This window comes from Atractosteus spatula, chromosome 26 (assembly GCF_055471065.1).
Source record: "Atractosteus spatula isolate fAtrSpa1 chromosome 26, fAtrSpa1.hap1, whole genome shotgun sequence".
Classification (NCBI taxonomy): domain Eukaryota; kingdom Metazoa; phylum Chordata; class Actinopteri; order Semionotiformes; family Lepisosteidae; genus Atractosteus; species Atractosteus spatula.
The window spans coordinates 7,858,141-7,872,496 of NC_142731.1; the positions used below are offsets into that span (position 1 = coordinate 7,858,141).

Here is a 14,356-nt window from a genome sequence, read left to right on the forward strand (position 1 = left end):
GGGCTGGGTTAGGCACCATTCTTGTGCGGTCTGATCTTCCACCAGTTGGCCAGTTGACTGAGGACGGTCAATCCCCACAGCTTTCTGGGAAATTTGGTTCAGACAAGAACCAGCATCTTGTCTCTACCTACTGCCCTTCTACAAGGGCTTAAATTCCTAATTGATTTTGTGATTTGTTTCTGCTGAAGTTCCATATTGTAGGCTAGAAGTACATGTATCCTGGTTTACCCCATTGAGTAAGCCTAAGAGAAGTACTGCTATTTCAAATTCGGACATCACCGGTAAAGCTGAACTGAAAGACACAAAGTCTTTATGGAAATGTCTGCAAATTCTTTCAGGAATTTCACTGTCGTTAAATAATGGAGAGTGCAGCTGGTGACCAGGGGTCATGAGAGCTGTGAGACCTGAAATGAGTGAATTTGAAACGGGGACGCATAGTTGCCTACAGACCATTAGGAGAGCTGATATGAGGGGGACCCACCGTGTATATTTTTATTTATGGATGCATTGATTTATTGAAATATTATTGATTTTAAGGGGGTAAAACACAAGGTATCGGTATACACATGTAACACAACGCAGAAAAGTAACAGGATTTGCCTTTAAGATGCAAGCAATCATAAGCTCAAGTCCAAAGAGTCATTCATTTTTTAAAAAAATGCACATTTTTAATAACTGTCAAGTTTTTGTTGTGACGCAAAAGTTTGACACATTTAAAGATGACAAAATCAAGTGAGCCTGAAACTGGGATGGTTTTTTCAGCAGCTGATAGTACTGTGTGTTTTGAAAGCGATGATATGAAAATTGAGCTGTAATCTTGGTGTCATGGGGGGGGGGGGTGTGTGTGTGTGTGGCAGTGGTGAAGGGGGGGGTTAGATTTGATGCTGCTTGTGTCTGAGATCTGTTTTGAATCCACAGGGCTAAAGTCAAGCAGGCAGCAGTCTGAACTTCAGTGTGAGGTTACTAAAAGCGTCGTCACTTGAAAACCATGTCTGATAGGCTGCGCCTGTTATTCCTGGCTTTGTCTGCTTCCTGCAAGACAGAGACTAAGCTGTGGAATGCAGTGGCATGTGGACTTTACGTCCCGAGAGAACGAGAAAGTGGCTTTTCCAGGGAGAAGCGAGCTCTCTGGGGAGGAATCTATCAGAAAGCATTAACGTCAGAGCTGCTGGGATGGCAAAACCTCTTCTCTTTGTGCTTCTGTTTTTGCGTAGAACCTGACGATTGATTTGTCCGTCCCCTTTGTCCGAGGAACTCAGTGACAGGAGCTGCTGATCAAAGAAAGAGGAGGAAAGGACAGCAGTGCCCTTAGTTAACATCCCTGTGACTTTATTGCTGCTCTCCCTGTGATCCAAACAGAAGCAGAGACACAGGAATGCCCTCTGAACATTGAGATATGGGCAGACTGTTTAGGGCCCCTAATGCTAATGCTAATTTGCTCATTTTTAGTTCTAATTAATTATTTATAGTTAAATGAAAATGTTTTCATGCATGCTATTTAATATGGAGCTGAATTTGATTTGCCATGCCATTTGGACTGAGCAATTCATTCACGGACACCCGTAGCCCAGCTTATTGACTTGCGTGCTAAGATGGCAACACACGTTCCAGGTCATTTGTCAACACGGTGAGCTACAGTGAAAAACACACAGAGTATTTGCTCGCTGTGGGCCGCATCTAAAGCAATGACTCTTTCGGGAGCAGTGAAGCGCGCGGTTGAAAAAAGAAAAAAATCGTGCGACCCGCTGGTTGGATTAATCGAGAAGCCTTCATTATCGAAAAGCTCTCTGCCATCTGTGACTGTGCCTAATGACTGAACTGCAACGAAGAATCAGAGTAACAGAATGGGTTTTTGGAAACAATTTGCATGGCCGTAGATCTAGCTGTAGGACATTTAAAAAAGCACTTCGGTGTTCCCAGATGCAAGAACCACGTACAAGCCAGGCCAGGACACATGGGAATGTGAGAATATGAGGGATGTGACAAGCTAGAGGAGCCATTCAGTCCATTCTGGTCCATCCGTCCATTAGTGGTTAATTAATTCCAGGATCTCATCCTACTGTTTCTTGAAAAATCCAGAGTATCGGATTCAACAACATGGCTGCGTGGCTTGTTCCACACTCCCGCTACCCTTTGGGTAAAGAAGTGTCTCCTGTTTTGGGTTTTAAATGCACTTCAAAATTCAGCTTGTGCCTTCTGGTGGGTGTTCTGCGCTTCATCCTGATTTTGTTGACTTTGTCGAGGCCTTGGGGGTTTTTGTGTACTTGTATCAACTCCACTCGTAGCCTTTTCGTGTTCAAAACTAGAACATGTGTCGACACCTGCCTTTGAATGTTCACGGGCGGAGAGCTGTAGTTTTGTTGAAACCTGTGAAAATTGCCTCTGAACGACAGCAAAGGAGGGAAGCGAAACGCATTGGCTTCATTAGTGTCTGAGAAGTGCTTTACAGCGTCCTTGGATTTTGATGAAAATGAATTGACTTGAAAGAACTCTCTAGGAGAAAAGAAAGGTGCTTTCAAAGTGAGGGCACTCAATAATTCGATTTTTGTTTTGCATTTAATGCACAATTGAAGGTATTAGCTGTGTTTCCTCATTAATGCCTCTGCGAATTCAGTTCCACTCACAGTGACGGCGGGCTACACTATTGCTTGAGTGCTAAACTGGAAAAGGTACAAAAACTGTACTGCAGTCATATTCCATCAGCAATGGGAAATGAAAAATAATTTGAAAAATGTGGTGTTATTAGCTGATGAAGTTAACAGACTGGTGCTTACACATTTGTGAGGATTTAAAAAAATATTAGTGCTGCAGGGTGGGTGGCCAGCAAGTTTAATGTGGCCCGGCTTGTGAATTTCATTTATCACTATTGAGTACATGAAACCTTGTAGGGCAGAATGGTGGTGTAGGGGTGGAACAGTAGTTAGCTTTGCTGCCTCGAAGTGCTTGGGCCCTGGGTTAAATTCCGGCCCTGGTGGTGCTGTCTGTGTGGAGTTTGCATGTCCTCCCCGGGGTCACATGCGTTTCCTGGGGGCTTTGTCTGTGTGCCTGCCCTGCGATGGACGGGCGTCCTGTCCAGGTTGTACCCCTGCCTTGCGCCCTTTGCTTGCCCGGATAGACTCCGACTCCCCCGCATGCCCTACATGGGACGAAGCAGTTAGCAAAGGGTGGTGGTTGGGGCTGCAGACACGGCGCTTCATGGCCTTGAATTCCAGCGTGGGAGACGTTACAGCACTCTGGCATCTCGGATCGCGCAAGCATTAGCTCAGTGCCGTCTGATTTGAAAGAATATCCCCTAGGCGATTGTAGGGGTTGCTGTGTGACAGCACAGGGAATCCTAATGGCAGGCGTGGTATTAAGGCACTGTTGCTCTGAGGCTGGGAGGCTATCTGAGTGTTTGATTTACCTTGACTGGGTATTTAGCTGCAGGGTCTGCTGCAGTTATTGAGTGCTGCAGACATAGAATTTATTACGAACTGTGTTGTAAAAGACAGGCCCAGCAATCTTTTGCTTCCCCAGCCAGACTCTTTTCTCTTATTAACCTGTACCAGCCTTAGGATCACAGACACCGCGGGCAATGATATAGATCTGTCTGCTGTGCTTCAGACCGATAGAAACGACTCCGGAGTTTCCCGACGGGGTGGTAAACTGCCTCTGACGCTTCTCCTCAGCCTGTCTCAGTAGGAGGCGCTGCTTCGTCTGCTCTGTTGAGCCAGCTGTCAGTTGTAGGGTTGGCTTGTTAAAGAGGCCATCCCCGTGTAACAAATCATGAAAAAAAGGCAACATCCTCACATTTACTGGTTTTTAGTGCCCGCTCCATTCAAATTCCAGAATTGAACCATGACCCTGGGGGACCAGTGTTGCTGTTCCAATAGTGGTTAACAGCCCTATAGGATTAGTATTGGGATTCCTGACGTGTGCACAGAAAAATGTGCCTTAATGTCCTTGCGGATGGATTTTGGCATCTTTCTGTGCTATTGATTTGCTGTCAGCGGGCTCCACCGCCTGTGTGATTTTGAACACTTGTGTCCTAAACACAAGCTCCTGGTTAAGAGCTCTTCAGTCTCCTGGGAGGAGGGGGGCTGTTTTATAAGCGGTGGCTCTATTTTCTCCTGCCCCTGTCCCTCTGGCTGGCGCGGCGTGAGGCGGTGAGGGCCGGCGAGTACCCCCCCCCAGCAGCTGGACAGTGCCACAGGTCTGTCGCTGGCTGCCCACTGGCTGCCCACTGGCTCTCAGCCCTGCTGTTCCTGTTGGGACGCGCAGCTGTCGTCATGCTAGTGTTCCAGCTTGGCTACTTTCGGCCTTGTTTGTAGCCCCTGGCTGGACAAAGCGGGGGGGTGGGGGGGGGATTACAGGAAATTATATTCACCAAGGGGATCGCAGTTCTGTGCTGGCTTATGGACATCTGCTTAGAAATCTGTCGGTGTGTTTGGACAAATATTTTAACTTATTATACGCTGTCAGTGTCTCTGCACTAAAACGCCTTCATCCGGACCGGCCTTTTCTTGCCCAGACCTGGCCAGTGTGTGATAAATGGTTACGGATTAGAGAGTGCGTGTCCTACTATTTTATCACTCTTGACTGATTCTTGCTGGGCAGCATCTTATTAATTTCTATCTTTTTTGGAAATGTCATTTACCGACATTCTTGCTAATATTGGCTTCTGCTCCACAGACACTGCATCTAAAATGGACAGCATGCCATTTAACAGGGGTTGCCACAGCCATGCAGTGCAGTATTGTTCTAATCCGAATGAGCCAGTAGTCTGACCTTCTCCAGCACACTGAGGAGGCTGCAGACCTCCTGGCCAATGAGAGGTTGAAGCCTTTCCTCTAGGCAATAGGTCTGAAGAGTTACTAGCATCTGCGTTCACCATCGACCCTCAAAGGCATCAAGACAGCAGGCTTCTTCATAAGAAACAGTGAGATACGCTCCAAAAGACATACTGTAAGTGGAAAGGACAGGAAGTGCATTTAAAACCAAGAATGGGAGGTGCTTCTTTACATGAAGGCTTGTGGGAGCGTGGAACAAGCCACCCAGCCATGTTGCTGAAACCAATTCCTTAGCCTTATTTTCCTTATTTCCTTATTAACAGTTGTGGGAAATCTTTGAATCAGTTCGCTACTTAACTGGCTGACGGGGCCAGATGAGCTAAGTGGCTTTCTCTCATTTGTAACCATTCTTATTTTTTTTCTAAACTCCTCTGCTCCGAGATGAAATGAATAAGTTATGCAGCTAATAGGCACTTTCTCTCAGACAGTTTGTTTTAACAACAGTCTGTCCTGAGTGTCTGTGGAGTGGGCTCTTTTCTCAGCACACTCATAATTGAGCACTTGAAGAGCTGCCTCGCTTTAGGGTTTTGATGGAGGCAAGCTTAGAACAGATTTCTCTGTGACAGGCAGAGTATTTGGTGTCAACTGATGATTCCTTTGCGCATTCACTAATTCTCAAATGTACAGACTTGGCTGGAATTGTAATCTGAAATGATTTGATTCCCAGAGTGCAGTAGCTATTTTCTTTAAATCAACAAACGGCAAAATGCTGCCAGAGTTGAGGAGGCTAATAGCCTGGCTGAGCCTGTGAGGTTCTTTTGAATAAAGCTCTTCTCAATATCATGTCGACAGCAGAATAGTCCAGAATAGTCCAAATCTGAATGCAGAAAACTGTCAGCTGCCCCAGTAGATTCACAGTTCTGCACTCATGTGGAGTTTTTCTGCATTCTGAGATTTTGGATTATTTATAAAAATGAAAAATGCATTTTTCCCTAAAGAGGAGGAATTAATGATTTCCAGAAATTCCTTTTTTTGTGAATACAAAAAGTGAAATTTACTTTGATCTCCTTGTTCTGTTGGAACATTATGAAATCACCGAAACACCTTTAGAACTCTGAAAGAAAAACATTCCACTTTCATCGCTAGAGCTCTGACAGCTGTTCACATAAAATATTACATAAAATCTTATTTTTAGCTTTTTAAGTATCTGAAAATTTGTACAGCAGGATATCTTCTTACTGAATTTGTGCAAACAACCAATTACCAAACTAATATTTGTTATTAAATTATTGATATCTAGCAATTTACAGTTTCAGGTTTCTCAGTTTTGCTTTAAGATGTGGTCAGCAGCCATATTGCCCCGCAACTTGCAACTGGCAGCCCACTGAAGCTCAGCAGGTGTGAGCCTGGTCTGTACCTGGATGGGAGACCTCCTGGGATAGCTAAGGTTGCTGCTGGCAGAGGTGTTAGTGGGACCAGCAGGGGGCGCTCACCTTGTGGTCTGTGTGGGTCCTAATGCCCCAGTATAGTGTCGGGGACAGTAAAATGGAGCTCCTGACTCTCTGTGATCATTAAAAATTCCAGGGCGTTTCTCAAAAATAGTAGGGGTGTTATCCTGGAGTCCTGGCAAAATTTCCCCCTGGCCTTTACCAATCAAGTCCACCTAATAATCCCCATCTCTCTGAACTGGCTTCATCACTCTGCTCTCCTCCCCACTGAGAGCTGGTGTGTGGGGAGCGGACTGGTGCATCATCCAGGTGGGGTTACACACTGGTGGTGGTGGAGGGGAACCCCATTACCTGTAAAGCGCTTTGAGTGGAGTGTCCAGAAAAGCTCTATATAAGTGTAAGGACTTTTTCTTATTAAGTGGACAGGAAGGCTCTGGATGAGTGGTGGTCATTTAACCAGGCATGTTTCTTTGTCCAAGGATTCCATCCAGCTGTTTCTTGAAGGATTCCAGGCAGTTGGCTTCATCCTGTAGGTCTGGGGCTCTTCAGCTCCAGCGACGAGGGTCAGGTGCTTCAGGGTTCGCGCCAGCGGAGGGAGAACTGAGCTGGAGTGGTGGTGCATTTCCGGTGGCGTTGCTGATCATCTCCGCACTTCCCTTCTCCAGGCCCACGAGAAGCTGGAGGAGACCAAGCTGGAAGCAGTGCGGGACAATAACCTGGAGCTGGTCCAGGAGATCCTGCGGGACCTCTCTCCACTGGTGGACCAGAACTCCTCTGCTGCCGAGCTGGCCCGCATCCTTAAGGAGCCACACTTTCAGGTAGCCGTGCAAGGAAGCAATGAGCATTTGCGGTGGGCTTAATTGGGGATGAATAAGGCCGTTTCCAGAGATCTCTGGGGAAGACACACACAGGATTCATCCCTGACAGTGTCCTGATTTCTAGCAGTGTTAGAAATGCGTTATTACCATGCATGGGTGTTTTTGAGTGACCATTACCAAACGTATTGGAATCGTATAAAATATTTCCACCAGCGGCTGTTCCTGTTGATGTTCTTCCTGAGGCAGCAGGTGTCTGTTTTAAGATGCACTCAAACCAGGGCAGGAGTATCGACCCCAGGCCAGAGTCAGATTCCTATAGGCGTATATGGAAAGCCTCTGAAAATTAGGACATTTCCTGTCCGTGCTGGGATTTGATATCTCTGCATGCTGCTCTAAAGTTTTGTACACTTTAATCCTGGCTAGCAGGGATATCGGCTAGAACACGCAGTGTAAAGCAAAAAGCGGTATTGAAGAATTCGTATTTCTGCAAAGCAAAGCGCTGGCCTTCCCTTTTCCTTCCCTCCGCTCCCAAATATGTCAAAGCCGTTGAAATCGAGTGTCCCGTCTGCCGCTTGGCTTGGAGCCCACTTCCTGTTCTGACGCGGTGTCCCCGCCCTGTGCGCCCTGTGATTGGTTGACAGTCCCTCCTGGAGACGCACGATTCGGTGGCCTCCAAGAGCTTCGAGACGCCCCCTCCCAGCCCCTGTGCCTTCATGGACGCCGCCCTGAATAACCAGCCTGTGCCGCCCGATGCCGTGCGGATGGTGGGAATCCGGAAGGTTGCTGGCGAACATCTGGTAAGCAATTGGAGCGCCAAGGGAGATTGGGATTTTTTTGAAAGGATATACAGTATGTTGGATAAAGCCCACCCCCAATGCGCCTAGTTTCTCTGAATATTTAGAATAAATAATATTACAATGTTTAATATTAGAATAATATAATATACAAGGCAGTGATCTCCTACTTTATTACCCTTGATGGGTAAGATAACTCTTGGTGAGCGAACCTTTCCATAACGAGGCTGTAGATGACAAAAAACGTCCCAATGAAAATAAATAAAGCAGTGTCGTTCTCCTTTCTCCTGAAAAAATGCGCTCAGAAGATGGTGAAACGGCTGCACGTCTCTGTGAATTATGGCTTAATTGTGAATATGCTGTGAGCTAGAGATCTTTGATTGCATGCCTGGGATAATTGAAGTCACTACTTTAATTATTTTTTATGCGCTTAACGAATCTCTCTCTCTCCATCTTCTCCAGAGCGGTTGTTAATACTAGCAAAACTCTCTTGAGAAAAACTGCCCACAGAGATGCATGTACAGTATAATAAAAGCCGTTCAATATAGGAAATTTGATGGAATGACGCAAGAATTGCACAATGTCACGCCTGACTGTACAGTGCCCTGCTGTTAACGCGCTTGCTTTTGGGATGTTTTTTTCTGAAAAGAGCTGTGGTTAATATATCTTCACCTTACAGCTTAGCCCTTAAAGCTGACATATCAGAATATCAAAATAAATGAAGCAAAAGATCCCGGAAGTATTAACACAGCCGCACAGGTGTATCCCTCAAATTAGATTGTCCTGTCACCAGCACAGGGTTTGCTCCTTTTTCAATTTACTAAAATAATTTATTACTACTGATCGATAGCCTTTGGCCAAAAATAGCAGCACTTTTTCCTCGTCCTGCCCTCAATGCTATATGCTCTGCTATTGCCCTACAAGACTTGTAGGGGAGGGCACCATCTGTCTCTGAGCAGAGCTGGCAGAGGGAGTAAGGAAGCACTGGTAACTTGGCATTAAGGTCAGGACTCGGACCAGGGGGTAGGCCTGGCACTCTAGAGAGTAAGTGCTGAATGAAGTGGAAGCATGCCATAATTCTGCTTGTCATTCTGCACAGTGGTACGACATGGCTGAAGGAATCTGCACTTACAGATCCACAGCCCCTGCTACATATAACCTGGCCTATCGTTTCATATTCCTTTGTCTTCAGCAGTGGGGGTCCTCTGTGTTGATTCCTTTCACTTCATTTTCTTTACAAAATGTGATGGTTCAAATTTAAGATGTTATTTAGGGAAAAAAACACCCTTTGATAATCTAGCCTTGTTGGTTTGGAAATTCACTTGGTATAAAGAAAGAGTGAGTGTTGTCATAGGACTTCATGGGAAATGCATATCAATTCCTGCAGCTCTAGGGTGAAAGGGTTTCCTCCTTTCCTCCATCGCCTTTCCTCCAGTTTGTGCGGAGGATCTTCCTCTTCGTCGCAGCAGGGGTTGTAGACAGTCGAACGGTGATTGGCTCAGTGAGGGGGCAGGCCAGAGGAGCGTATCTGCACTTCCTCTTTCTTCACACAGGGGTGCCAGGGTCTTCACTGCGAGTCGAGATATGAAGCCCCAATTAGAGATTCCATGTTGGGTTGGTATATAATCTAAACATAGTTGTCATTTCTGATGTTTCAAAGGAAAAGGCTGTGTTAGTCTCAATGTGACCATTGGGTTTTGAGAAATACACTGTGGTGTTCCCATGGTCTAGTATCGTAAAACACAGTGAAGGCAGGCTAAGATCACAGTGAACCACAGCAAGGCCCTGTAAAAACCACAGCGGAAGTGAAAGACCAAATTTCCCCCTGGCCTTTACCACTCATGGCCTCCTAATAATCCCCATCTCTGAACTTGCTCCATCACTCTGTTCTCCTCCCCACTGAGAGCTGGTGTGTGGGGGGGGGAGTACTGGTGCATCATCCAGGTGGGGCTGCACACTGGTGGTGGTGGAGGGGATCCCCATTACCTGTAAAGCGCTTTGAGTGGAGTGTCCAGAAAAGTGCTATTTATGTGTAAGGAATTATTATTATTATTATTATTATTATTATTATTAAGTATATGTTTTGAGGTTGAGTCTTTCAGCAGGCACAGTTCATTGTTTTCTTGGAGTGTGATAAATATTGATTGTTGAAGTAGGTGCTCTGTCAAAGATGCCTCTCCTTCAGAGTCGATTGAATACTCATTAGCTCTAGAAAGATGATGTAACGACACAAGTGGTGCGTGGCAGGAAGTGATGCGTGTGCTTGGTCATCAGTGCCCCGGTGGTGGGGGGGGGTTTTGCTGCCGCGATGTGAGCGTGTGGTTTCCCCGTGGCAGGGCGTGACGTTCCGCGTGGAGAGCGGCGAGCTGGTGATCGCGCGGATTCTGCACGGAGGCATGATCGACCAGCAGGGCCTGCTGCACGTGGGCGACATCATCAAGGAGGTGAACGGCAAGGAGGTGGGCAACGACCCCAAGGTGCTGCAGGAGATGCTGAAGGAGGCCAGCGGCAGCGTGGTGCTCAAGATCCTGCCCAGCTACCAGGAGCCCCACCCGCCGCGCCAGGTCAGCCCGCAGTCTCAGGGGGGCGCCCCTCCGTGTGTACACACCCATACCGCCGTGCCCGCTGCTGGCACACACACACACACACACCGCCGTGCCCGCTGCCAGCACTCACACACACACCACCGTGCCCGCTGCTGGCACGCACGCATGCACGCGTGCGTGTGCGCGCACACGCACACACACACACACCGCCGTGCCCGCTGCTGGCACACACACACACACACACACACACACACCGCCGAGCCTGCTGATGGCACGCACGCATGCACGTACACACACACACGTACACACTGTCTGTTGTCTAAAAGGCTTTTTTAAATCGAACTATTGACTGAAGCCAGGGACAGTATAGGTGTGGAAAAAGACATAAAAGGAGTAGATTTGTGATTCAGAATTGGTGATGATTTTGTATTTAAATACAAGGCAAAGATTAAATCAAAACTCCTGCTCTCCCACAAATGACAAGCCTCTTTTATTTGGAATAACCCATTTCTTTTTGGCATCTGCCCACTGACCTAGCGGCAGCAGCTGTTCAAGACTTGGTCTGGACAAATCCCTTTTTCCAAAATGGGTGCTGTTGAGTCGAAATCGTCCAGGCTATTTCTCTCTAAAAGGAGAAGCCCAAGTCGCATCCCATGTTAATGATTTGAAATAAAATCCGCCGGACTGCCCTGTGATTGTGTGAAGGACATTGCGTGAAAATGGAACAGTTTGAAAACGGCCATCAGTGGCCTGTCAGATGCAGGTTTATAAAGTTGCTCTATTGGACCTTTAGCACTGAACTCCAGAAAGGATCAGTGCGTGTTTCATGTATTCTTATTTCTTAGTTCTGGCCTTTCAGCTGTCTGTCAGTTTAAAAGCTGTTGTGTGCCTTTCTTTTCACAAACACCACAGCTCTGCCTGAACAACTGGAAGAATCGAATGACGCTCACCAGTCTGTAATTGCAGGGTAGCTGATATCAGCCAATTTCTTCAGATCTCACTGTGCCGAGTGCTGTCATGCCATTTTAACCCTCCTTGCTACTACACATGGCAAGATGAGATTTATTTCACATGGGAGCTGATATTCTGGTACCTACGTCCCATCAGCTTAGGCCACTGGTAAACTAGAACGAGTCCAGATTTGGCAACTCTGGCAACAATTGTACCAGACACGACTGCAGAGGCTTCAATGAGATCTGAATTAGCAGCTGAAAAAATACAAACCTTATGAGTTTGAATCTAATCATCCGTGTTTGAAATGGACAGGAGACTAGACCTCTTTGATTATGAGGCTGTGATTGCAGGAAATGCCATTTGCCTAGAGACATCTGTGGCAGTCTTCAAAGCAGGTGCTCTTCACTGGCTAGGTTCTGCACATCATTCTGCTAGAGACGAAATTCGAAATTAATTTCAGAGTGCCAGGACCTGCATTATAGTTCTCTTAACCTGGAAAAAAAAAGACTGTTTTTTGAGAATAGCCCTGTAGACTTGTGTTTCAGGTTGTGCCTGAATCAGATATTGATTTCTTTCTTAAAAAAGATTTTCTGTGCTGTAGGTGCATCGCCCGGTTCCAATTTAAAGCACAAATTAAAGCTAAAAGGATCCTCAAATGTTTACTCTAATAAACCACTGTGTAACTGATCTTTTAGCTATATTATACTTGCACAATTGTTCCTTGTATTTCAACTTAGTGATTATTTTTTTAATATTGTAGGGCATCCTGGTTGAGATTATCTACTAAGAAAGCAAATGAAAAGTACAATAAGCACAGTGTAATCCTTGTAAAAGCATGACAAAGTTAAGTAAATGCAGGATTTAGGTATAGGAATACTACAAAAATAGAGGCAAAGCTTGCTATGCAAAATCTTCAAGAGAGTAGTCGGGTCTGTAAAGATAAAGCTATCTGGTGGACTGTGTGAGCCAGTGTTTTAAAGTTACAGCACACGTTTTCCCAACAGCTGTACAAAATTCCCCTTTAGAGACGCCCCAGTGAAAAGGGGCTTGGGGTAGATTTGTTAGCAGAGCCCTTCAGCTCCTGCTCTGCAGCTGAGGCAGGGGGATAGCTGTCAAGCTAATTACGCCCTCCACCGCACTCGGGCCTTGCCACAGGGCTCGTTAATTGGAACTGAGTTGCCTGTGACATTTACATTAGCTCCCAAACCTGCCATATCTGCCTGGGAAATGAATTGAAATGACTTGGAGCTGTAACTAGTAACTAGTTCTTGTCTTAAAACTGTGGCATTGATGCCTGCCAACAAGGGGTGGCTGCTGACCAGCAGGACTTCCACGACAGATGACTGGAGAGAGGAATCAATCCACCTCCTATCATCCCTTTAAGGCTGTTTAGACTTGAATGAAAGGATGACAGGGCCATAGAATAATTGAGAATGAGCCCATCATAGATTTTTCATTATACAGCCATTTCCCATTAGTGCTGTCATTCCTAGAAATATTATAAGGAGGGACCGGGGCTACAAGATGCTCATGATGTAATCGTGGCAGTTGTGGGAATTTCAAGGAAAAGACACGTTACCTTTTCAGCACGAGCACGCAGGCCGCTGTCTCCGAGCGATTGCTTTGGGGGGGGGATGCATGGAAACTGCCTGTTTAGTTCAGCCCACAGCTGTAGATCTTTCAGGGTGACAGCTGGGTGGTACAGTTCATGCCTTCACACACAGCCCCCTGCTCCTGGGTGTCACTTATTCTACTGCACAGAAATATGCAGGCTGCTTTTTTTTTTTTGCTGGAGCAATTAAATGCCTGGGGGAAATAATTTATTTGGTAATATCAAATAGACACATGCATGGAATTGCTAATGAGAGAAAAGAAATCAGAAAACAATATTAGGAAAGGTCCACACATTCAGAGCTAGAAGAATTGCCATGCGTGATCAATCTGTTTCTGTCCATATGGATTGTGAAAAACTCCTTCTTGTACCCCAGTGTCAGAGTACAGAAAGGGCACAGCATGTTAGCTTTGCCCTGGTGCAGTGGATCACATCTGCGCGTGTTAAGCTGCAGGAACGAGCTGTCAGCCGTGCCAGCTCAGCCGGTGTGGACAGGCTCAGTTGCCCGCTGCCTGGCAGAAGGCAAGGGGCCAGTGTGTGCGAGGTGCTCAGCTGTCATGCCAGCGCAAGGCTGCTCTTCTTCTGACTCGAGCACGGTGCCCTTCAGAGTGCAGCACGTTTCCTCTCCTTCAGAGTGTGATGCACAGCGCTGTCGTTGTCATGGATACCTTCCCCCAAGCTCGTTACTTCACGCTATTTTGCCCTTTGTTTTGTCAAATAAACATTGCCCAGATTCCTGCATGCCTGGGAGCACAAGGGCATCACATCCTAGGTTCTTAGCAAAGAGTCAGAGGTCAAGCTCCGAAAGAGGTCATATAATAATAAATAACATCACTTAATTAACCCTTTACAATTTCTTGCATCAGGAATTATCTTTTCACATACCCCAGCTTGCTCTCCATGAGACACACAGATAGGGAGAGAGCCTGGGGTCAGAGCGCAGGGTCTGCCATTGTACTGCCCCTGGAGCATTTGGGGTTAAGGGCCTTGCTCAGGGGCCCAACGGAGTAGGATTCCTCTGCCGGCTGCGGGATTTGAACCGGCAACCTTCCAGCCACAGGCACAGATCCTGAGCCACAGAGCCACCACTCCACCCCATTCATGGAGTTGAAGCCAGTGGCTGAGTGTGGATTGATGTCACCATCAAGCTGTCTGGAGCATAATAAGTGTGGAAATCCAGGACCTGGGAACTTTGGGATGCCTTTTAACAGGGTCCTCAAAAAATCTTAAGCCTGGTGTATTGAGTATTTCAATGTGAATGGAGAGGATAGCTAAACGCAAGGGGTCTTCTGTACAAAGCACAGAGCTTCAGTTCGACATGCATGAATATGCATGGGCTTTTATACCCTGTCCTGTCTCCTGGTAAAACATCCAGATGATCAGAGTAGGATTTTACGTTAGCCTTTTAGAGGGCA

General features: G+C 46.5%; 1 protein-coding gene across 3 annotated transcripts in view; it reads left to right on the top strand.

Annotated features, from left to right (window-relative positions):
• Positions 1 to 14,356, top strand: part of mpp2b (MAGUK p55 scaffold protein 2b) — a 51,255-nt gene that overhangs the window by 23,992 nt on the left and 12,907 nt on the right. For all 3 annotated transcript variants that reach the window (XM_088906459.1, XM_088906458.1, XM_088906460.1), the window contains exons 3-5: positions 6,883 to 7,035; positions 7,677 to 7,832; positions 10,166 to 10,393. In XM_088906459.1, the coding sequence (XP_088762585.1) occupies positions 6,883 to 7,035; positions 7,677 to 7,832; positions 10,166 to 10,393 (537 nt within the window). The remainder of the gene's footprint in view (positions 1 to 6,882; positions 7,036 to 7,676; positions 7,833 to 10,165; positions 10,394 to 14,356) is intronic.